A 23,219-nucleotide genomic window follows, 5' to 3' on the forward strand; every position below is an offset into this window, starting at 1 on the left:
TCACCCCTTTGACAGATTAAAATGCATTTAAAATGTAATAATCAACTATCCAGTTCATGAGAAATAACATTTTCATTACTGAATCCTTTAAAACACTACATGAAAAGGGGATAAAAGTGTCTCACAGCTTCCTAACCTCTAATAACTACTCTGTCTCCTTTCAGAAATGCTGTTTCTATATTTATGGAGTGAAGAAACTTCACTCAGGAGCTGCTTGATAAAATACCTCAGTACATATTTCCCTGGAAGCAGGCTCTCTGCTGTGCCAGCAACATATGCTAAAGGCCAATTTAGAATGTTTTAAATATGCACCATACCCTTCCTTTTCCAGTTACTAAAATGAAATGCATCTTGGCTTTAGCAGATGAGGAAGGAGGGAGAGGAGGCACACCGCAGGGGAAAGGGGCTAAAGAGGAGCTCAAAGAAGGATGGTTACCGTGCTGCTCCTTTGCAGCCCGAAACCCCGGGGCGCTGCCCACGTGCCCTTCGCGGTTAGCCCTCCCAGCTGTCAGTATCCACCGTACACGAGCATATGGGGCAGAGGAGGACGTAAGGTCAATGGCATGAGGAACCATCCACTGAGAAAGAAAGCTAGGGGCACATCTACTTACCAGAGTGGAGAGGAACCAAGGACCGCGTCAGAGTAAGTGGAGGCCTTCCATTTGAAGTTGGTAAAGGACCAGAGTATTCAAGTACTAGATGGCGCTTCTTTCAGTCTGCAGATGAATTCTTTAGTTAGAACGAGGGAAGTCTTCATGGTTCTTGCTGACTCTGGTCAGGAAGCAATGTTTGGTCCCTGTCTGGGGACAAAGCCGGGGCACTGTTGATAACTTAAATGAAAAAGCAAATTGTTGACTGTTCCTTATCTGTGTCTTTATTTCGTTTGAGTCCAAGTCATGAATCACTCTCTGTAGACGAGTTAAATAAGGAGAGGGATATTAACAATAGTGCTAAAGGTATAATCAAAACTACGGATGGGGCGCCTGGGTGGCTCAGTCAGTTAAGCGGCCGACTTTGGCTCAGGTCACAATCTCGCGGTCCGTGAGTTCGAGCCCCGCGTCGGGCTCTGTGCTGACTGCTCAGAGCCTGGAGCCTGTTTCAGATTCTGTGTGTCTCTCTCTCTCTGACCCCCCCCATTCATGCTCTGTCTCTCTCTGTCTCAAAAATAAATAAACGTTAAAAAAAATTAAAAAAAAAACAAAACTACGGTTAGCTGTGGCATGTCATCAGGTAAACACTGAAGATAAACACTGAAGACAAACTAAGACACACATGTCTGCAAATAGACCTTCTAGTTGAAATCCCATCTTCAGTTGTTACTTTTGCTATCAATAGCTGTGAAATGTGCTTTTTATATCCAACCTTTCAGGCAGCTTCTGGGACATCAAGACCTACCATAAAGTGCATAACTCATGTTTAGTAATTGAGTTGATAAAAAAAGAACTAGTTGCCATACTGAATTTTCCTTCTTTTAATTAACTAGAATGACCCTTTCATTATATATATATGTCACATATGACATATATCACATATATATGTGACATATATACATACATATATGTCACATATGACATATATCACATATATATGTGACATATATACATACATATATATATATATATATATATACACATATATATGACATTGATTCTTAACCAGCCTACTGTCCAATTTTGGCAAATGTATATAATGTATTTTTGCCACAACAGGGTATATATATATATATTGTATGTTAAGTGGAACCCTGGCCCTGTAGCAGTGCAACTCAGTGGCGAACAAGGGCTGTCTTTCTATGCATACAAGATGTTTCCTGGTATTTGAGACTTTTGTATTATGAGAACACAGGGCAGTAATCATATTACTCAAACGTAATCACTTTTCTAAGTGTGGTAGCGGTGCATGCTTTTACATTGTAAGCCACTGTGATAATTTAGTAGAGATTGTATTGTAATTATTGCTGGCTTGTTGGTGTGGAGCCAGAAATTCTTACGCCTCATAATATGCAATGATTTCAGAGAGGAAGAGCACCACAGATAGAGTGGATGGAATTAAAGAAAAGGAATAAAGGGGAGACCTTTACAAGAAAATTTCCAAGAAATTTATCAGTGCGTTTAAAGTGGTGGCCGTGCCGCCCATGACATTTGTAAATATTGTCATGTGGAATCATTCTTCCTAGGTTTGAATTTGCTCTTTTAATAGGAACTAAAGCTCATGAAAGCTGTTTCCTGATGGGGGGAAAAAAGATGCCTTTATGTCAGCAGCTACTGAGCTTAATAACACTTTCTTCTATCAAAGAACAGACTGGTATACACAGGTCAGGAGCTAACCCTGCGACCTGAGATGTATTCTGGATGCTGACACACCCTTCAGTTTAGGAGTTTGGGACCAATGGAGTGGGGAGGGAGCAGGGCCAGCACACCTTGCAGCAGACTTCCCTAGAAGATCAATGTAAACATAAGGGAACCCAATGGCACCAAAACCCTTAAAAGGGCTCCTTCAGGTCAGGGGAATTACAACAACTGGTAAAACTTTGGAACCATTGCATTTAGCAGGAAAGAGAATTTACTTCAGGGCCAGATAAGATATGGGTTGAAATCCTAACTCTGCTGCTTATTTCCTGTGGGGGGGAAAAATGATCTAAGAGGATAACAACCTGAGTGTCATTTCCTCATTGTTCAAATAAAACTAATTGTAACTACCTAATAAGGATTTCATATAACAACACATGTAAAGCCATAACACAGCATATCCTGGATGCAGCAAGTGTTTGTTGCATCAGTGAATGAAGGAGAGAACTGAAACCCCATCAAGAATTAGAACTGCCTTTCTGGGGGAATAAAGGGTTGACCTAAGAACTTGAGCAATTTACTCTCTCTGGAAGTAGAATAATAAAGAACTTCAGTTCTGAGTGAGGTCTCAATGCTTGGGCTTGACTTCTGCCTCCATGATTTACTAGTTGGGTGACATTGAGCACATTGCTTAACTTCTCGGTCTCAGTATCCTCATTTTTAAGCGGGAGTACCAATAGTATAGTGTTCTTTAGGATTTATGATGGAGATTAAATCGAGATAATGAATATAACATAATAAACAATTATATTAGCTATACATATGTGCCTTTTCACAGTAAGGCCCAAAAAGAATGGTCCAGTACTACTTTGTAGCCAAAGAGCATGATTTGGGGTAATATCTTTCCCTATCTAACCCTAAACTTTTCTTTGGATCGTACTTGGGTATATTATAGAAATGCCTTTTATGAGTTTTTGTTTATTGATGTTTTTATATTTATATTGTCCATTTGGGGGGGAAATTACATTATTAAACTAATTTATACAAATTGAAGATGTGAAACAGAAGCATAAGTTGATTCTATGGTGACTCATCATCTTTGTCATGTGGATAGAGGGGTAGAACTACTAACCGCTGGGGTGATCACATACTCAAGATAGGCTTCACAGTGACTCATTGAACACCCCACACAGAGTATAATGTCATCAGAAAGGGAAAAGGTCAACCCAGTATGAAATGTGTCTTCAATTTCATGGCTTGTTTTATTGAAACTTAAGCAGCATTAACGGGGAGAAAAGTCGGAAAAGGGAAAGTAAACTCAGGGCATCAAAAAAGTCATGACAATTTGTAGAATAAAGCAATAAACAAATGAGTCTGGACAGTGGCAGTTTTAATTTTTTTTTTCCTACACTTTTAAGCAGTGTCAAGTGCCAGTAGAAGCTCAAATGAGTGACACTTGGGGGAAGGAAAAACTTCCCCCTTGAATGTCTCTAAAATCTATAATAATAATATAATAATATAAAGTGCATCTGGGCATTGCCTCCTGCTGCATTTCTTGCCTGGCTCTCAGCCAGAACTGTCAGGCTACTTTGAGTGCTGATGATTCATATCCCAGCACCCTTTTATCTGAACGTGGCAGTGTCTTTTCTTTGTACTTTGGCAGTGATGTTACCTTGATGTTCAGAAATCTTTTAAAAGCAACACAGGCTTTCCTTGCATCTTGACAAATCATCGTCTGCCAGTAATGAAGAAAGAGTAAACCTAGTTCCGTGATCATTGTAAATATAAAGAAATAAATACTTCCAAGTGGGTTTTTTTTTTAAATGTTTATGCATTTTGAGACCCTCTAACAGAAAAAGTGATCTGATCATCTTTCCTTATTCTCCTCGTATAAATCAGCATGCTGCTTTTCAAAAGCATTGATCAAATGGAAGTTTCTGTGGATCATTTGATATGTGAGGACAGAATGTAGGATTTTTATATTATTTTTAAAAAGGGACACGGGGATTATCGTTGGTGTTGTCATATACATTTACTGATGTTGCTTAAGAGTTAGTATTGTGTTAGTTATCGATTTTAATATGCTTTAATATATTGATAATAGTGCTGCACATTCACATGGTGCTTTTTAGATGTTTCATCATCGGAGACTTGAAGCAGTTGTGTGAGGTTAGCGAGGCAGATTCTCATGATTGTTCCAGTTCACATATGAGGAAACTGAGGGTCAGACGGTTTATGACTCCCCCACCCTACCAGCAGCAATCCAGTCCTTAAATTGAGGTCTACTCACTAAAATGAGTAGTGTCCACTTTGATCACGTTGCATTTTAGAAAGGAATCTCAGCTTCTTCAATGAATGTGTAGTATCCAGAGTGAAGGTGGTAATATATCTCCTGGGCTGAATGCTGGTCAAAACAGCCTGTTGGAGGTGTCTGTTGTGTTTGGGGGCTACATTTTAAGGGGACACTGGGAAACTAGAGAGCATAAGGAGAGTTGAGAAACTAGAATGTGAGGAGCCTGGGAACAGAAATAACCAAACAAGTCAGGATTTTCACGTAGTGAGAAAGGAAGATACAGAGACCTAGTTGACACGTCCAAATGTTTTATGGAGTGCCTGGTAGAAGAGGAATTAGATTTGTTCTTGGCGATGTCAGGCAGTGGGAGTAGGATCACTGGATAGAAATTACACAGAAGCAAATTGATGCTCCATATACGAGGAAACTGGCTAAAATGTAGGCGTGTCCAAAAATGGAGTAGACCAGCTCACTGACATGTTTACACTGAGACCATCTGACTTGAAGACTACATGGCTTGATGGGTGCTTGTCTTTCAGCTTGTCTTTCAGCAGTAACATAGTTTTATGATGAATCTTCTAAGGCCTCAGAGAATTTCCTCACTAGCTAAAAACAGAGGGGTTTTGTAGACTTTTCTGTGCTGACTTTAGAAAGCGGTATACGTAACAATTCCTGTTTCACACATCATTAGTTCCTGAGAAATCTCTTCATCCAATCAGGAAAGACATATTAGTTAACACAAATAAGCAAAATTTTTGTAAGGTAAGAGTTGAAACAGTGCAGTGTGTAAGGTGAGGTGTGTGTGTGTGTGTGTGTGTGTGTGTGTGTGTGTGTGTGTGTTATTTTAACTATTTCAGGATGGAAGTGGTCCTGGGTTTGCTGTGTTCATCTGTGTCGTCAGTCCAGCCCTAGGACACAACCTATAAAGTTAAAAGAAATGGAGGGGAAGGGGAGGAAGATGATTTGATTTAGCTGGTTTTCATTTTCTTAATATAGAAAGGGATGGGGCATCAAAAGAGATGAGCTGAAATGAGTTTGTGACGTAAGCAGATTCACTAATGGAAACAGCTGATTAGGACCTGAAGTCACCATTCCTGGTCAAGCTCAGTCACTCACTGCTTTGACATTATGCCTTAGATTTTTATTTCCCTCTAATGGGGAAGTGTCCTAGGACTTTTCTTTCCAACCTTTAAATTTTATGGTCCTAATTCTCTCAGTTTGATAACTCTAGTTCTCTACATTTGCATAGAAAATTGAGAATGGTAGCAATTATAGCAAAACCAATTCAGTCATTCATTTGTTCTTTAAATGACTTATTCATTCATTCAAAAACACTCATCAAATGAAACACTATTTTGAAATATCAAAACTTTGCTTCAGTATATGTGATTTTAAGAATGAAAGGAAAACAGCAAGTCAGTATCTTAACTACTTAAGATGAATGTGAAGAGTTCCATTTTCAGCATGTTTTGAAACAAACGTAATAGAATTCCTCTGTAAAATTGTTGTTGCTTGTATTTGGAATAGAAACATATCCTGAATCATAATGGGCTGCAATAAAAACTTATTATAATAAATCTCTTAGCACCAGCATGATTAAAGTTATTCCACCACTGATTCCAAGCAGAAAGTCTTTTCCTTATGAATAATCTCATCTTTCTCTTCTTCTTCCAACAGATTCCAGAGGGGTGACTACCACATCGACGTCTGTATCAATGACTACCTGGATGTTTTCTGCCCTCACTATGAGGACTCGGTCCCAGAAGATAAGACTGAGCGTTATGTCCTCTACATGGTGAACTTTGATGGCTACAGTGCCTGCGACCATACTTCCAAGGGGTTCAAGAGATGGGAATGTAACCGGCCTCACTCTCCAAATGGACCACTGAAGTTCTCTGAAAAATTCCAGCTCTTCACACCCTTTTCTCTAGGATTTGAATTCAGGCCAGGCCGGGAATATTTCTACATCTGTGAGTATATCAAGATTTATTGTGTTGGAGGGCAGCTACAAGAACCCAGACTAATTTTTTACCCATGTTTCAGAGAATTGCAGAGAGTTGGACTCTGCATTACAGATGTCTCCTTGTAAATGCATACATCAGGATCCCTAGATACATTAGCTGGGAATTGAGAGCACAAATTAGATTAAAGACACAGCTCCTCTCCCCCTATGAAATTGCGTGTCAGCCTGTTCAGTGAACCACTGCTGACTTGTATTTCTTTTAAATGAAAATTGCTAGGACTTCTCCAAAGCTGAGGAAAATAAAAAGAGATTCCTGAAAAAAAAAATTAAAGGAAATAATTAAATTTACATAGCTTGGAGTCATTGGATTTCTTATTCAGGTGTCAGCAATATCCTTTCAATCATCCACACTTGCAGTGGAGAAAGCCAAAACTCCTGCAAATGTCAGCATGCTGGCGATAAATACTATCTTTGCACCAAGGAGAAAAGACAATTATTAAGAGCAGCTGTGTCTTTAAACAGGAAAAAGCGTGAAGAGTATGGAGAAAGTTCCAAAGGAACTGGTATAAGTGAGTTTCCCACCTGTGCCTCTGTCCTGAGAGAGCTCTAAAAGTTTCTCAAGCTGACCTCTGTAGTTTTCATCTTGCCGTGGCCTTGGTTCTTGTCCACAGTGGACACCATCACTTCTTCAGGCATCGTACTGGTCATATATGCTAAGTAAAGGCTTCTCATACTTCACTGTGCATAAGTCATCTGGGCATCTTGGTATAAGGCAGATCTGATTGAGGTGGTCTGCCACGGGGACCAAGATTACATATTTATAAAGCTCCCATGTGACGTGATGCTACTGGTCTGTGAACCACACTCTGAGTTAGTATGCTTACAAGTAATACTTAATTTAGTCAGCATGCTGTATGTATGGACTTGACTCGTGTCACATATTGAAACTATATGGCCTTTTCCAAGTATTTTCAGTATCAGCTGAAGGAGTTCAACGTTTCTTGTTCAAAAGTACATTTATTGAACAACTTATTGTGGCTCAGAAATGTTGGGGGATGCAAGATCAAAAGACACGCCTGTCCTGAGGGAGTGACCATCTGCTGGGGAGTAGATGTAAACAGGCAGTTGCTGTATGAAGGTAAATGCAGGCAGCAGTGGGTACGTGGGTACATGTAACTCACGTGCTTGAAAGAATCCAGAAGTGTGGCTGCACATAGCGTGTAGAGATCTAGGCAATACTACCCAGGATGCTTGGCGTTGACTTTTCACCACTCTTTGCCAGACAAACAAGACAAAAACATTACTGTTTTTTCGACTCGTTTCTTCAACCTGAATGTCCCCACAGACCCTTCACCCACATGGTTTTTTCAGTCTGCAAGGATTTCTAGTTTCTCTTCTCCAGAAAACAGAATTTTATAATGAGCTGGATTTCACCACCATACACGGGCACTCCCACTTATATTGAGATTGAATTTAAAAAGGAAATTGAACAGTACCAGTTTTATTATTTCAGTACATATTTTGGTCATTAGTCATGAGAAAACACGTAAAAGGCTTGATACTATCTCACATTCGATCCATAAAATAAGAAAAGGAATATTGGAGTCCCACGGATGGAGGAAACACTGGCAGCCAGTGAATTCATACATTCTCAGGCAGCAGGCTCTTGCCTTTTCCTCATTTTTTACTTTGTGAAAGAATCTCATTCAGCAAATGGAAAAAAGGAAAGAGGAAGACTTAACTGGCAGGATGGCAATCATTAATTGCCTACTTCTAAAATATCCTACTGATGGAAGAGGAACTTACTGCCATTTCCAAAATTTACACATTGATTTCTCAGATTAAAACACCACAACAAAAACCAAAACTAAATTGAGAGCACTGAGATAGGAAACATACCAGCTAACTAGTTGATTGCATGATTATTAGAAATTATAGAATCCATTGAGGTTCATAAGCAAGATGTTATTATTCAAATATACCCATAGTGCTTATGACTGGTTTTTCCTCATTTGTGGTTAAATTCAATATTTCACTAAAAATCATTATGTGTCTTCTATAACATTCATTTAACGGAGTCATTTAACTGTCAAGGGCTCCTGTCAAAGTAATTGTTCCAAAATGCTTCAAAATATCAAGAGCTTTTTGCTGTTCAGCTGAGTTTAACCTGAATTACTTTTTTTAATGAAAGGTAAAATAGCACAAAATTAGCAGCAAAGAGATGTTCATTTATAAGAAGCACACTGGCCTCGTAGTCAGTTAAATTGAATTTTCAACCATGTTTTAGAACCACAAGAGCATGCTTCCCTGTCTTTTTAGTAGTGAAAGTGTTTCTTTTCTTCACTGCCAAGAGCAGGAGCGGCGGAGCTAACGCGGATGTCATACAGACGTTTAATCTACTGTGGTCATAATTAAACTAAAGGATTCTTAGGGGACAATTGGCCCTCAGTTGAATTTTCCTCTCTCCTAATATGCATGGAATGAACAAGATGATTGGGAAATGGCTCTTTTCACACTTATTACCTTACAAGAAACTCTGTTGCCCATCTCGGGAACAAGCCTGACTACCCACCGGTCAGTTTTCTAGAATGTTCTTCCCTGGATCGGGGTTATATTTCAGATCCTCCAGGGCTTAAAATCTTTAACAAGTTTTCCAAAAGGAAAAAGAAAGCTGTAGCCTTTTGGCAGTCCTGCTTTAAGGTGGTGCTAGAGGGAGGGTTGAGTGTAGTGGTGAGAACCAAAATTCAGATATACTTGGCCTTGGGGGGAAGAAAAGAGCATGTATTTCATACTAGGATATCTACTCATCACTTACTCAGAGAAGACACAATTCAGAACATTCCTATCAAGTTCTACTTTATCCTCAGTAACATTTCTTTCTTTCTTAATGTCTGTGAGTTATACAAAATCAAGAAAATAAAGTCGTTGGAAGTATATGAAATTTCCTGCTTACTCTAGAAATAAAATGTCCTTCACTGTCCTAAATCCTTTATTTGTCCCAAGACTGACTCTATGCTATGTCCTTCTTTCCTTGGGAATAGGCTGTATTATGAAGTTATTACAGTGGCTAATTATGCGAAGGCAGACTGAGCCCATTCTGGAATATGACAAATACTGTTTTTAATCTACAGAAGTTATTTTGGTAAGAGATTGGCATACTAAAGTAATTACAGAAAGTCAGTGGTCTTTCTATCCATGATAGATTTGCAGAACTGCCAGTCAATAGATTATGGCGATAGTCATTTATATAGATTTCCTAAGGCAAAGAGTTATTTTAGAAACTTCAGAAGTATTCATTTTAAAAATGATTCTCATAAATATTAACCTAATGAGAACAAGTTTGAAAAAAGTTTTGCTGCTGTTATTTTTAAATCAGAAGAAGCAAAGGGAAATAAGTTAAATAAGGCACTTTAAGTTATTTTTGTAAGTCAGTAAGAGACTAATTTTGAAAGTTCTCTTTTGTACAGTAAGGAAAACTGAGTCCTGGGCCATTCTCTTGACCTAACTAACTGTATGATCTTGGGTAAATCATTCAATCTCTCTGAATTTCTAATTCCACGGCTGCAAAATAATGTAGTTGGAATAGATGATTTTTAACATTCCTTGGAGCTCTAATATCCTAATCTTACTATATTTTATCTAAGGATCTGTACATCACTGTAAGAAATAACCCCTATAAAATGTCTCAGCCCAATGCCTTACTTAGTAGGTGTTCAATAAATGCCAGTTAAAGGAGCATCTGTAGGGGAAATCCAGGGTGGAGACACATATTAGCATTATTGAACTTGTTCACCCCTGCCAACCTATCCAAGTCACCATCAGCTGTGGTTTCAACTAGTGCAGCAGGCTCCTGCTTTCCCCACTCATGTTGCTGCTCTGTCAGAGCCCTCCAGAGTGACTTTCTACCTCAGCAAGACAAAAATCCTGAGTCTCCAGCCTGACTAACAAGGTCCTCCATGGCAGGCACCCTTCTCGTCCCCACCCTCGCCTCTTGGACTTCTTGTGCTCTCACTGCGCCTGATGGTCTCCACTCCAGCCCCCACCACCACCACCACTCCCACCCCCTCCCTCCTTCCTGTCTAGTGGCCTCCCTCAGGCTCCATAGGAGGGCCTTGGCACTTTATCTTCTGTCTGCCTGGGGTTCTTATTGCTCCAGCATCCACATCCCTTACTCTCACTTTCTTTAGGTCTGCACTAAAAAAAAAAAAAAAAAACTCCTTTATCAGAGAGGCATTCTGATCTCCCTATATAAAGATAACATCTCCATAATTCTCTACATTCTTACCCTGCTTTATTTTCCCTCAAGCACTCCTCACGCCTGACATTATGTACTTATGGTTGTTTGTTCATGGCTATGCCTGCTCTGTGCCCTGCATTACATTGTTTGGCACATAGTAGATGTTCAGTAAGTAAAGGTCACCACTGTTTACAGAGCACTTACTCTATTCCAAGCACTGTTCTAAACCCCTGCAGTTCTCAGAAAAGCACGATGAGATACTGTTCTTCTTTCCCATTTTACAGCCAAAAAAACAGAGGCACAGAGAAGTTAGGTAACTTGAGAAAGGTTCACACAGATAAGAAGTGACTGATCTGAGAGGAAATTCAGTGAATAAACAACTAAAAGGAAGGAGAGATATAGTCCTAGGTCTCATATGCTTAAAAAGCAAAAACATACTTTACTTTGTATTTTTTTAAAGGTTAAAATCAGTGAGCCTTACTGTTGAGAGAATTTTACTTTATAAACTCTGCTGGAAATCCCAACTCAGATAGTAGCAAGATAGATTTTTTTTAAACACGCGTATGCATTTTCTGCTCTCCAAAGAATACTCATCCATCTCCAAATAATATTTCAGCTGTATCTTCCCAGATGGGTGACCCTTTTAATATGATAACTTTCTGACCCAGCATTTGGGTCAAATAAATTCTTATTAAATCCAGTGAATATTCAGCCTCTAGATTGAATCATGCATGATTGCACACTTAATTTAGAAATGAGTGAGTTTCTTTCTTTTTTTTTTTTTTTTTTATTTATTTGGAGAGAGAGTGAGCAGGGAGGGACAGAGAGAGGCGGAGAGAGAGAGAGAATCCCAAGCAGGCTCCACACCATCAGGGTGGAGTCTGACTAAGGGCTTGATCTCAGGAACCATGAGATCATGACCTGAGCCAAAACCAAGAGCTGGACACTTAACCGACTGAGCCACCGAGGCACCCCAGGAATGCATGAGTTTTAATGCAAGACCTACAGTAAAGAAGACAAATGTTATTTTCTGAATATGATACTAAAAAGGGAAAGAAATCTTTTAGCATTTGTCACATCTAAGGTACAGTTGATTGTCTTTAAAAGAAGATACTCCGAGTAAAAGATGATTTATAGTCACAGCACCCAGACAGAATCCAGGAGTTTCTGAGAGGTTATTGGGGAACACACTCTTCCTAAACTCACTGGCAAGTAAACTTGTACATGCGTATTGTTTTTGTCGTAAGCCTTCATACTGATAGGGTTATAGAAGTGCAGAGCTTACAAAGGCCATTTCTTTGAAGTTAGAATCCTGAAAACATCAATGAAAAGAACACTCAGGGAGCTGAAGACTCTCGCTCCAGTCTTTTTGGTGTACACATTTTTCAAAATTAAAAAGAAAATCATGGGGACAGTCTATGTTACTATGGGCATCATTCTTAAACCCACAGTTTATAACTCCTTGAGTGCAGGTGGTAAACTGTTAATTCTTTGCTTTATGTGCTTTAGTTAAAAGTTTACAGCCTCAAGCTATGAGGCAGTTTTAATGTGCACTACACAATTTTTAAAGCTGACAATATAAGTAACCTAAATTCTGATATCTTAAAGGAGTGATCAAGATCAGCTTCAGAAATCATTTGATGTACAGTACAGTTATTGACAGTCCTTTTAAAAGATAAAAGAATATCCAGTAAATCCAGAGAATATTAACATAAAGAAAGTCCTTCACTTGCCAAGTGGATATGTTCCAAAAGCTTATTTGCAGGTCAAGTATTTGGAACGTAGAGTAATAGTGTCTCTAGAAGTGTTGCTAAAATCAGGCAAACTCTCCATAATGTGGAGAATCTGCTTAACCATAGTATTGATTTAAAACTGTGTATTTTTGGTAAGAAATAGAAAATAGCACCTAGAATGGTGTTCAATAAATATTTGTTGAATGAATAAATGCCATATTAGTAAACCAAGGACAAAAAAAACAATTTTTTTTCCTTACATGCTAATGTATGAGAAAAACAGATAAATTGGAAGCTGTAGGTTTTACTGAACCCACTGTCGCAATTCCCTGGTTTCTTTTTTCTTTCCTTTCCTTTCCTTTCCTTTTCTTTTCTTTTCTTTTCTTTTCTTTTCTTTTCTTTTCTTTTCTTTTCTTCCTTTTATTTCTCTTTCTTTCTTTGTTTCTTTCGAGAGGGAGACAGACAGAATGAAAGTGGGGGAGGGGCAAAGAGAGAGGGAGACACAGAATCTGAAGCAGGCCCCAGGCTCTGAGCTGTCAGCACAGAGCCCGGCATGGCTCTCGAACCCATGAATTACAAGATCGTGACCTGAGCCAAAGTTGGAAGCTTAACAGACTGAGCCACCCAGGCTCTCCACAACTTTTTTTAAAAGTTTATTTCTTTTCAGAGAGACAGAGCATGAGCTGAGGAGAGGCAGAGAGAGAGAGGGAGAATCCCGAGCAGACTCTGAGCCGACAGTGTGCATTGCGGGGCTTGAACTCCCCAAACCATGAGGTCATAACCTGAGACAAAATCAAGTCTGACGCTTAACCAACTGAGCCCCCAGGCACCCTTCCCTGGCTTCTTAATAATGTTTTTTGATCATATGATGAGGATACCTCAAAGGGGAGAGTAGAACATGGTTTTAAAAGAAAAAGGCACAGACTCTGGTAAATGCAGCCTTGCCCTTGAATCTTCCTATACTCCTAGTAGCCATGTGTCTGTGGGTAACTAAGCCTCACTTTCTTCATCTGTAAGATGGGTATATAATAATAGTTTATCATCACAGTCTTTCTTATTTCCAAGGCTAAAATAAATATTCTTAAAGGATCAGTTGACCACCAAAAAAATGATTTCCACAATCCACGTCCAAAAATTTGTATGCCCTTTGAAAAGTTACTGCACCTCGAACAGCCCTCATTGATACTTAAGTAAAAATTTTCACAAATGCCTAGGAAAGATTCACATTTTAAGTCTGTGCTCTATATTCTGAAGGAACATTATGCTAGGATTACATATGCCTAAGGAAGTCTTCATTCCCCTTTGGATATCCAGTCTTTCAGCAGCTTACCTTAGTAATGGACATTAAGAATTATTTTGGTCCTGTCAGTTCACAACAATCTGCCTTTTTTCTGAGTTGTTCTTACTGAAATACAAGAGTGTCAAAGTGGCACATTTATCAAAGCAGGAGGTAATCTTTTTCATCTTTCTTAGTCTTTACTCTTGCAGGGGAGGTGACCTGTAAGTACCATGTTCTTTCTTAAAATGAACAACTCAATATTTGCTTCAATGTGTGTGTGTGTGTGTGTGCGCGCGCACATTTTGCTTTTATTATTAAAAACTTGTTTTTATTACTAGAGCCTTATTTTAGCATTAAATACCATAGCATATACATCAGCTGAGATTCAAGGGGTTTATAACTGGAATTTTCAGGACTGTGGTCGAATACTAGTTCACCTCTTATAATTTTTTTAATATGTAAACCCAAAACTTAGTAGTGAGAAAGGCATATTTATATTAATACAGAAAGGAGTTGAAGGGCAGTGTTAGGAAATTGACACATTTTAATATTTGCTAAAGTGGAAAAGCATGAATGTGGCACAAACATCAAATGGTAATTGTTCATATACAGAGTATATCCTAGTCACTGAAATCGATTTTATTCTGTTTTGTTTTGTTTTGTTTTTTTAAGTTTTGGTTTTTTTGAACATCCAGTGAGTGGAATAGTTGCTGTCCACCTGGACACTGGAAGTTCATCTAGAACACATCAGATTTGTGTCTGAAAACAGTTGTTCTATTTCTTTTGTGTACTTCAGTGGTCTTTAGTGAACCTGCAAGAATGCACCTTTTTATTTAAAGAATGAGTTCAGAGAATTGTGTCTGTTTCAAGTTGTCCCTAGCCATCTTTTTGGAAAGCATGAATGGATTTCAAGGGCTCTTAAATGAAGGTTAAATAAAGAACATAAAAGAGGATATTGAGAGACTTCAGGATATTTTTCTATGTTAATTGTGCGTTCCTCTCACGAAAACGGTTGTTTATTGCCAGGTGCCCTGTTAACCTTCTGAACAAGAATGCTTGGCATCAGCTCAGGCCTGGTTGGATTGTGGATGCTTGACCCATGTTTCACATAGTCTGAGTAGAACCAAAGGTGGAGGGGGCAATTAATAGGAGCATAGGATGTTTTAGAACAATTTATTGTTTTTAAAAATTTGGCAGTATTATTTGGTCAGGTGGGGAGGATTTTTAAAAGAAACGCATGTCCTGGTAAATGACTTGCCTAAAAGATGAAGCACTGTTAGAATCAGAGAAGTAAATGCCAGGTCTGTGGAAAAGGAAGCTGGAACTAACATCCCTGCTTAATAGGTTTTGACTTTGGGAGTCGCCTTAAAGTTCGCAAAGGGAGCTTAAAAGCTGTTGAATAATTGGGGCTTGATGGAAATTCATGGTATAAGCAGTAAGACACTAAAGACTCGTAAGTACTCTTTGCATTGTTTGAAGTTTTCAAAGGCTGTGACACTCAGATAAGAAGTTCAAAAACAATAATTTTTATTTGTGCTATTACGAGACTGGGGGAACAGGGAGAGTCTGACCTCCTAAGGGGGAGGAAGGAATTATGCCACCTTTTGCTTCCTTTTACCACACTGAGACTAAATGCCGACATGGAACAAATGAAAGGATTTGGGGTTTTTTGTTGTTGTTTGTTTGTTTGTTTGTTTGTTTTTAATCCCTAAATGTCAGAAGTGGCCACATCTCCCAGAGAAATAACGCACCTGATTAATTGTATAATTTCTCAGGATAGCAGTAATTCTCAGCCTTACAAACATGTAATGTACTAATTTGGTCGCAGAGTTAACTGAAAACAGTTTAATGAGCTGCTGTGTTGTGTGTATGTGCAGCGTTACATAGAGCAGATGCCAGGAGAAATGGAAATAACACACCAGTGACACTTGGAATAACAGTGTTTATACTTCATTGACTCTGGGTTGTCAGCATGCTATTCTCTGTGTTTCCCTTAGTAACTTATTAAGGCGACTGAACTCCAGTGTGATGATGTCTAAGTGTCATTTGTTGTAAATTACACAAGCACGCACACACCAAATGCGCTTAGTCAATCTTCGGGGAAAAAAATATATAATACTTTCTCATACAGACGACCAAAATGTTATCCAGGAGACATGTACACAGAGCGAAAGGTGAATCTCGGACCAAGGTGCATGATGGAAGAGCCAGATTTTGGCCTTTCGTCAGAAGAAATACTGTTTCTACAGATTTTCCCACTCATCTGTTCTTGCTCTATTTTAACAGAATGGTCATGTAACTCTTGGTTTGAAAGTTGTCATACAGCCTCACAGCAGGCTTATATTATCTACAGAGTTCTTTATGAGGAAATATAAATCACCACAAATGAGACTTTTCACAGCCAGAGATATGTAGAAATTTGTGTCAGTGCTTTGCTGGCTTGCTAAAAAATATCTCTAGGCTCCAAAGTGCTCTCAGAGCTCATCCCCCCCGCTCCCTACCCTTTTGGGAAGCAATTCTCAAAACTTGAGATTTATGGTTCAGAGAGCTGATAGTGGCTATAAAGTTTTCTATTTTCTCTTTTCTTTAATATTAATGCAGGGAACGAGGCATTATCATTCATTATTTTAGTTCATGAGTATCCTGTGGGCTTGAAATACAGTTTCTTGGGGATATGGCTTACCTCTGTTTAACAGGGGAAATGTGTGGACTTCGGCAACAGGCTTCCTTTACCATCGAATATTTTTAGGCAGTTGGTAGAAAATTCATATCAGGAATAGAACTTCAGTATATATGCCACATCCAGGTTTGGTTTTAAAATTTAAAGCTTTACAAAATATTAATTCATTCTGAGCCCCAGAAGTGAAATATCACAAATTGGAGAATAGCCAGCCAGTGTATTATTGTTAGAAATTGAAATACTATCTTCTCATTGTACTATTTTCAGAGATGTACAATATTTCCAGCTAGTTTGATCTACAGTAAGGTTAGCTAAGTTTTAGTTTATAGTTAGCAGTCCCTTTTCTACCCCAGATCTTTAAAACCAAATCATGTCTCTGAGTCATTAATAGAGAATATACACTGTTTTTAATTTAAACTTGCCCAGTTTTTATTAGCTCCAATGTCTAGTTTCTAATGTGAATTTGCTTTTTCTAATTTTTTTTTACAAAAATTTTTTCAAGTTAATTTTTGCCTTAAGTACATTATCACAGGCTCTGACTAAATCTGAATGGATGCTGTTTCCCTGTGTGTTTTAACAGTTTCAGTGGGCCCTCAACTTTGAATTTAGAACTTCTTGCTTTATTTTCAACCTAAGTTTTAAAGAACAAATCTAAACAAGGAGTGTAAAATTGAAGCCAAAAATATGAATAGGCAGTTTATTTTTAACTTTTAATAGATCGCTTAAAGGTCTTGCTTATATTTTGGGCAGTTGATTCCATTTCGAGACCATATAATGAATATTGCAATGATTTCAATGAAGTTTAGTTCAGAGCAATTATTATTGTAGAAGCAGCCTTTTGCTAAAGGCTTACTCATACCTTGACTGACAGGTAGGAGTTCTAATAATCATAATTACAATGATTTAGCATTTATTGCGAGCTTACTATGTGCCAGGCACTAGACTTGTTTTCCCTTGTTGTATTCTCATCCGTAAGATGTAGGTACTGTTATTATCCCCATTGTATAGATGAGGAAACAGGCTGAGCGAGGTTAAGTAACTTGCCTGAGATCCTATCGTTAGTAATAGAGTCAGGGTTCAGACCCTCTTAGACTCCCAAGTCTCAGCTCTTTATTCACTTAATTCATAATACATATTTTAAAAGAAGTTAAAATGAGACTGAGTTCAAGCATCCCTAGCAAGTCTTTACATAAGTCCTACCGACACGAAGGCAAACCCAGTTCTAAAAATGGCTCATGTGACCTCTAGAGGGATGTTTTCATGTCAGCATACATACTAGGGCCATATGTGTTTTCAAAACAAAGTAGAGCACTATCGAGTGGCTTGTGGGGTCAGAACATGAATACAGAATCAAGTGTGTCACTCACCCTCCCTACTTCAACTGTGATGAAAACATGTAATGATTAGCAAGACTATTGAAAGTGTACGTCTCTTTGGTACTCTGAGTCATTTTTCAGAGGCTTAAATCTGATTAACAGAATCAATAGCACAGCGTAGGCATTGGTGGATATCTTGCAAAGCCTTGTGACCAACTGTGTCAACATCTCAGCTTGTTAATATGACGTGTTGGGGACTGCTTTACCTTGTTTGTAAGCGGCACAGCAGCAGCGAATTACTGTGTCCATTATTACTACCAGTTGTGCTTGATGCTGTTATTTTTAAATCCACCAGTTTTTCCCAAATTTGGAGTTTTAGAACACATTTTTGCACATCCAAGAAAAAGGAGTAGGGATTCTACGAGGAGAAGGGCTGCCTGGAGAATTAATAACATCTTTAGAACGAAGTTCAGAAATCGCGGCACCTGTGGGCAGCTCCAGGGTTTCAAACGGCAAGGGTGTGGCACCGGTTCAGGGGGGCACTTGCCAGGGATGGGGAGACCACCCAGCAGCGCACCAGAGAACGAGCCTCACGTGGACTTCCTCTCTCACCTGCCTCTACTCTGCTGATAAGGAAATCAGAACAGCCAGACTCCTGGCATCAATGAAAAGACAAGTCCGACTGGAACGGGAAGTATTTGAAAAATACCACTGGATAGATTGGGCCAGATCAGGGAGGGCCATTACTTCTGTTCGGAGGAATTTAGAACTTATCTGGAAGGCAATAGGGAGTAGCATGTTTTTGAAGGGGAAACTCATTTGGGCCTTATCATATAAATACATTGAAATAATTTACCTTAGGGCTAGATGCTGGCCGGTTATATAATCATAGCTATCAGAGAGTGGCCACTTATCCATCCCCACACATTTTTAGATCTTGTCTTATCCATACTTTATCCCAACTGTGTGTTAGGCACTGTTAGAGTTCTCATTTTACCGGTGAGGAAACCGAAGCACAGAAAGGTCAAATAACTTGCTGGAAACCACATGGCTCATGAGTGGTGGAGCCCAGAGTTGAGTTGAGCCAAAGGGATTCTGACTCCACTGTTCATGCTTTTAGCTCTTTTCCATATATGACAAGTGATGTTCGGAAGCTCATTCCATAAAAAGTACCAGTACTTGAGGAGAAATTGTTCTAAATATTAATACCCTTTACTTGAATTTCTATTGTTTCTATATTGTCTTCTGTGTCCATTCAGCTTCTCTGCCATAGGTGCAGAGTTTTAAATTTTTTTTTTTTTTGCATCAGCTTTTATGATGTTTTTATTAAGTAGAATTGCTACATAAATAACATTTTCTGGGTTATTTAATCAAATAACAGAATTTCTGACCTTTTGATAGGATGTGTTTACCATTTTAGAAGATTTATTGCAGCTGTTTTGTTGAAATATTTATATTCAAAAATGCTATATAAAACCATTCATTAAACTCTCCATGGGCTGTTGGTACATGTTCATCATTAAATTTGTGGCTACAGAACAATCTACAATGGTCATAGAAGGAGACACCTCAGTATTATTATTTTCTCATTAGCCAACCCATCAGTACTTACTGAACTGTGTGTAGCCATCAGGCCAGTGTTGCAGACAACCTAATGTGACAATAGAAAATACTCAATGTGGGGCACCTGGGTGGCTCAGTCCATTGGGCATCTGACTTAGACTCAGGTCATGATCTCGCATCTCATGGGTTCGAGCCCCGCTTTGGGCTCTGTGCTGACAGCTGGGAGCCTGGAACCTGCTTCTGATTCTGTGTCTCCCTCTCTCTCTGCCCATCCCCCACTAGTGCTCTGTCTCTCTGTCTCTCTCTCTCTCAAAAATAAATAAACGTTGAAAAAATTAAAAAAAAAAAAAAAGAAAGCACTCAATGTAATCTTGCTCCTCCAAGAGCTCACAGTTGAATGTGAGAAAAACATACCCATGAAAATGACAGCAAAGAGAAACAAAGTAAATTCCAAGATTGACACTGTCCACAAAAAAGAGAGAGGACAGCTTCAGGGGGAAGACCTCGTGACATGCTGACTTGAGGAGCAAGGTGAAATTCAGGTCTCAGGGCTTAAGACACTATCCTGACTTTAGTGACAGACAGGACTAAAAATACAGCTTCTTGGAATCCACTTCCAGAAAGTCCGATTCATTAAATTTTATGAGATTGCTATAGGGATCTTCATTTTTAACAAGCTCTCCAGCAGTTTCTCCAGCAGGTGATATTCATTCCACACTCTGGGAACACTGGCTTAAAGGGTGGGAGGAGATGGGTCTGAATTCAAGACAAGAAAGAAGCAGGGACTGGAAGATTTGAGTAAATGGAACAGCAGCACTGGTGTGGAGAAGAGACAGTCTTTGTTATGTGAAGGTGTGTACAACCCAGGGAGCTCTGGTGACAGAGAGACCAAGCTAGTCTAAGAATAAAGACTCAGATAGACCAAGATTCTGGGAGGCAGCTCATTCAGTTGTCATACAAATACTTCCTTCTGCTCCACTAAACAAACTATCTCATTTGCTTCATCTATAAATAAGATTTTCTTTTACCCTACTGATGCAAACAAGAACCAGGTGACTCTTTGGGGTTTTTGTATTTCTCATACAATTTTTTTTTTAATTTCTGTATACAATTTTCATTATAAAATGAATTCCTTTTAGTGGTAAATGGTGTAAGTGGGGCAAGAATCAGAAAGCCACATGCAAATGGAGAAGAAACGGGCATGATATCAAGCAGTAAGAAATACCCATTTTGGATCAACAGTTCAGAAGGATAATGTGTGCTTGGGGAGAAAGGACAGAATAGTGAGTAGTTCCTGTAATATTCTAATTACATAATACAGGGTTTTGGTTTTGGAAGGTACGTTGAAGAAGTGGGGGCTGCCTATTGTCCATGACCTTTCGTGCTTGTCAGTTTATGTTTTCTTCTCCCTGATGCTTAGTTGGAGTCTGATGAAAAAAGGAGTATATCTAAATGAAGCCGTGATTCGGTTATGATTAAAGGTCAACAGTGATGTATATTTAATCACTGTTTACTACTTATATATTGGGTTAGACAGCAGTCATGTTTTTAACTGTATAATATGCCCTGATTCCTAGAAAATAAGACCATTATTTGATATGTTCCTTTTTAAATATTAGTAAGTATAGAAAAGTAGATGAGACAAGAATGAGGAGAATTGGGTCTTAACTCCATTACTTTCTAGGTGTGTTAATTTGGGCAGGGGGCTTCAACCCATACCTCAAGTTTCCCATTTATAAATGAGTTAGAGTGCTAGTTTAATAAATGGTATTCTTAATATTGATATTTGAAAGGCAATTAGTTACTTTCCTAGTTTCTGTCAAAATTAATGGTAGCTTCCATGACAAATTTTTATGGGTACTTTGAATTATACATTTGCATGTGTCAAAAATAGTTCCTATCATCAACTAGTTTGAAATACACTGGTGGTCAGAAATAGCTTACTGTCATTTACTCACAAGGGCATTTTTCACAGTCTCTTTGCAGAATCAAATATGATCAAAATATATTGTCAGCTCACTGTGGTTTATGTAGAATGTTCTACAGTGGTGAAGATGCAGAAATACCAGTCTACCACTTAGAGAACCATTCTGTGGGTCACATCCAAGACCACAGTGGTCAGTTGATTTCATACAAAATATTTTCCAGGGCTAACTGAAAAGTAGCATTGCCTTTGACAGGTTTTCTGCACCTGTTTTTTTGCGCAATGGAGTCTCGTACCTGAGAAACATGGAAAAATGTTCGTTTCCTAAATTGAAAAACTCAGCTGTAGTCTAAATGAAATAGGATAAATTATCTTTTTCACAATTATCCATTAAAGGGAGAATTAGAATTAATATTAATCACAGATGTTTCATCAAGTTTTATTATCAACCAGATTGACTGCCAAAGTGCTTTCTGGAAGACATTTTCTCTCCCTCCCCCACCTGCTACTGAGAACAAACTGTTATTATGGGTCCTTAGATAAAGATTAATGGTTTTGGCAATTCATTTGAGGAAATCTGTATTTTACTGTACACTCCAGTTCAAGGCATTTCTGAAAAGCGAGGCTTGTCATTTCCCTGATAGAATTTACACAATGAAGACACGAGAAAGTAGGATTCTTTCTAGCATCAGAAACTGATTAATTAATACACAGCCCAAGATTAATATCACCAAACCCATATACGTATATTTAATTGTGGCACCTTGTTTATAGATAAAATACGCAAAATGCCTATTTAATCCAGCTATTTTAGCAGCTGTATTTTACCCATCACACTTAAGTTACTTTAATATTACTTGCAATTTCTATATCCTGTCTTTCTGGGATAATTCATTACCAACTGTGTGACCCTTATATAATTATGAATACTTGGTGATGCTTCCTCCATTTGCAAAGTACACCACAGATGAGGACTATATATTCATTAAGGTTCTCAGCTTGTAAACAGTATTTATCAGTTTCTAGCTAAATTAAGCAAAAACAGAGGAACTTTCTCCCTAGTAAAGAGATTGATGTGTTTAACTGAAGACCTCAGGATGAACAGTAACCAAGGCAATGCTGCAGATCCAGAACCTAGAAACAAGTGGATAATTAGAATGACCTTGTCAAGACCCAGCCATTCTACTTTCTCATCTCTAACATGTCTCCCTTCCTTGTGTCACTGTACTTGGGATTCCAGTTCCTGGCAGAAGGAATTTGGTTGGCATAGATAGCTATCCTTTGAAAAGAATAAAGAGCACCTTGATTGACAAGCCCGCCAAGACTGCATGAAATCAGGAAAGGGGAGCTCTTCGAAGTTTTCTTGGTGATGGTTTGGTTTTGAGCCTAAGGAAGATGGGCATTGATGCTGAATAGGCAGAAACAACCACTGACCAAAACAAAGGTATCTTTCATTGTTGAACAGTAGTGGGGAATATGTAGAATTGTTCAAAACAAATAGAAAACCTATGTAGCAAATCCTTTATGTGCAACTATGGCAGAGCATCAATTTAACATTTATATTTCGAGTTTGTTGTACAGTAATATTTTTCCTTTGTTTAGTACTTTTGCACGCTTTACCATGTTCCAACGAATTAAAGAAAGTGACTCATTTTTCAGTTAGAATTTCTGTCACATTCCTTTGCTTTTCTTTATTTTAATGGAAAAAAGCAAAAACTGCAGACAAATAATGGAAAATACCCTATGTGCTGATTTACAGCTTCCTTTCATTGACATCAGCAGGATTTAAGAAATGCGAAGTGGAATGGGTTAAGTACCATTATGGCTCTGTCCAACTCTAGTCAGATATGGGATCAGTCAGGTAACTGAGTCTGCTTTCAAAATGAAGGAGTTGGGGCGCCTGGGTGGCTCAGTCGGTTGGGCGTCCGACTTCAGCTCAGGTC

At 38.6% G+C, this 23,219-nt stretch overlaps 1 protein-coding gene across 2 annotated transcripts in view; it reads left to right on the plus strand.

The window, feature by feature from the left end:
• The window catches only part of EFNA5 (ephrin A5), a 274,737-nt gene that overhangs the window by 221,625 nt on the left and 29,893 nt on the right, over positions 1-23,219 (plus strand). For both annotated transcript variants that reach the window (XM_053907158.1, XM_053907157.1), the window contains exon 2: positions 6,259-6,551. In XM_053907158.1, coding sequence (XP_053763133.1) covers positions 6,259-6,551 — 293 coding nt within the window. The remainder of the gene's footprint in view (positions 1-6,258; positions 6,552-23,219) is intronic.

Source organism: Panthera pardus, unplaced genomic scaffold (assembly GCF_024362965.1).
Source record: "Panthera pardus isolate Hobbes unplaced genomic scaffold, ASM2436296v1 HiC_scaffold_2, whole genome shotgun sequence".
NCBI classification, from domain to species: Eukaryota; Metazoa; Chordata; class Mammalia; order Carnivora; family Felidae; genus Panthera; species Panthera pardus.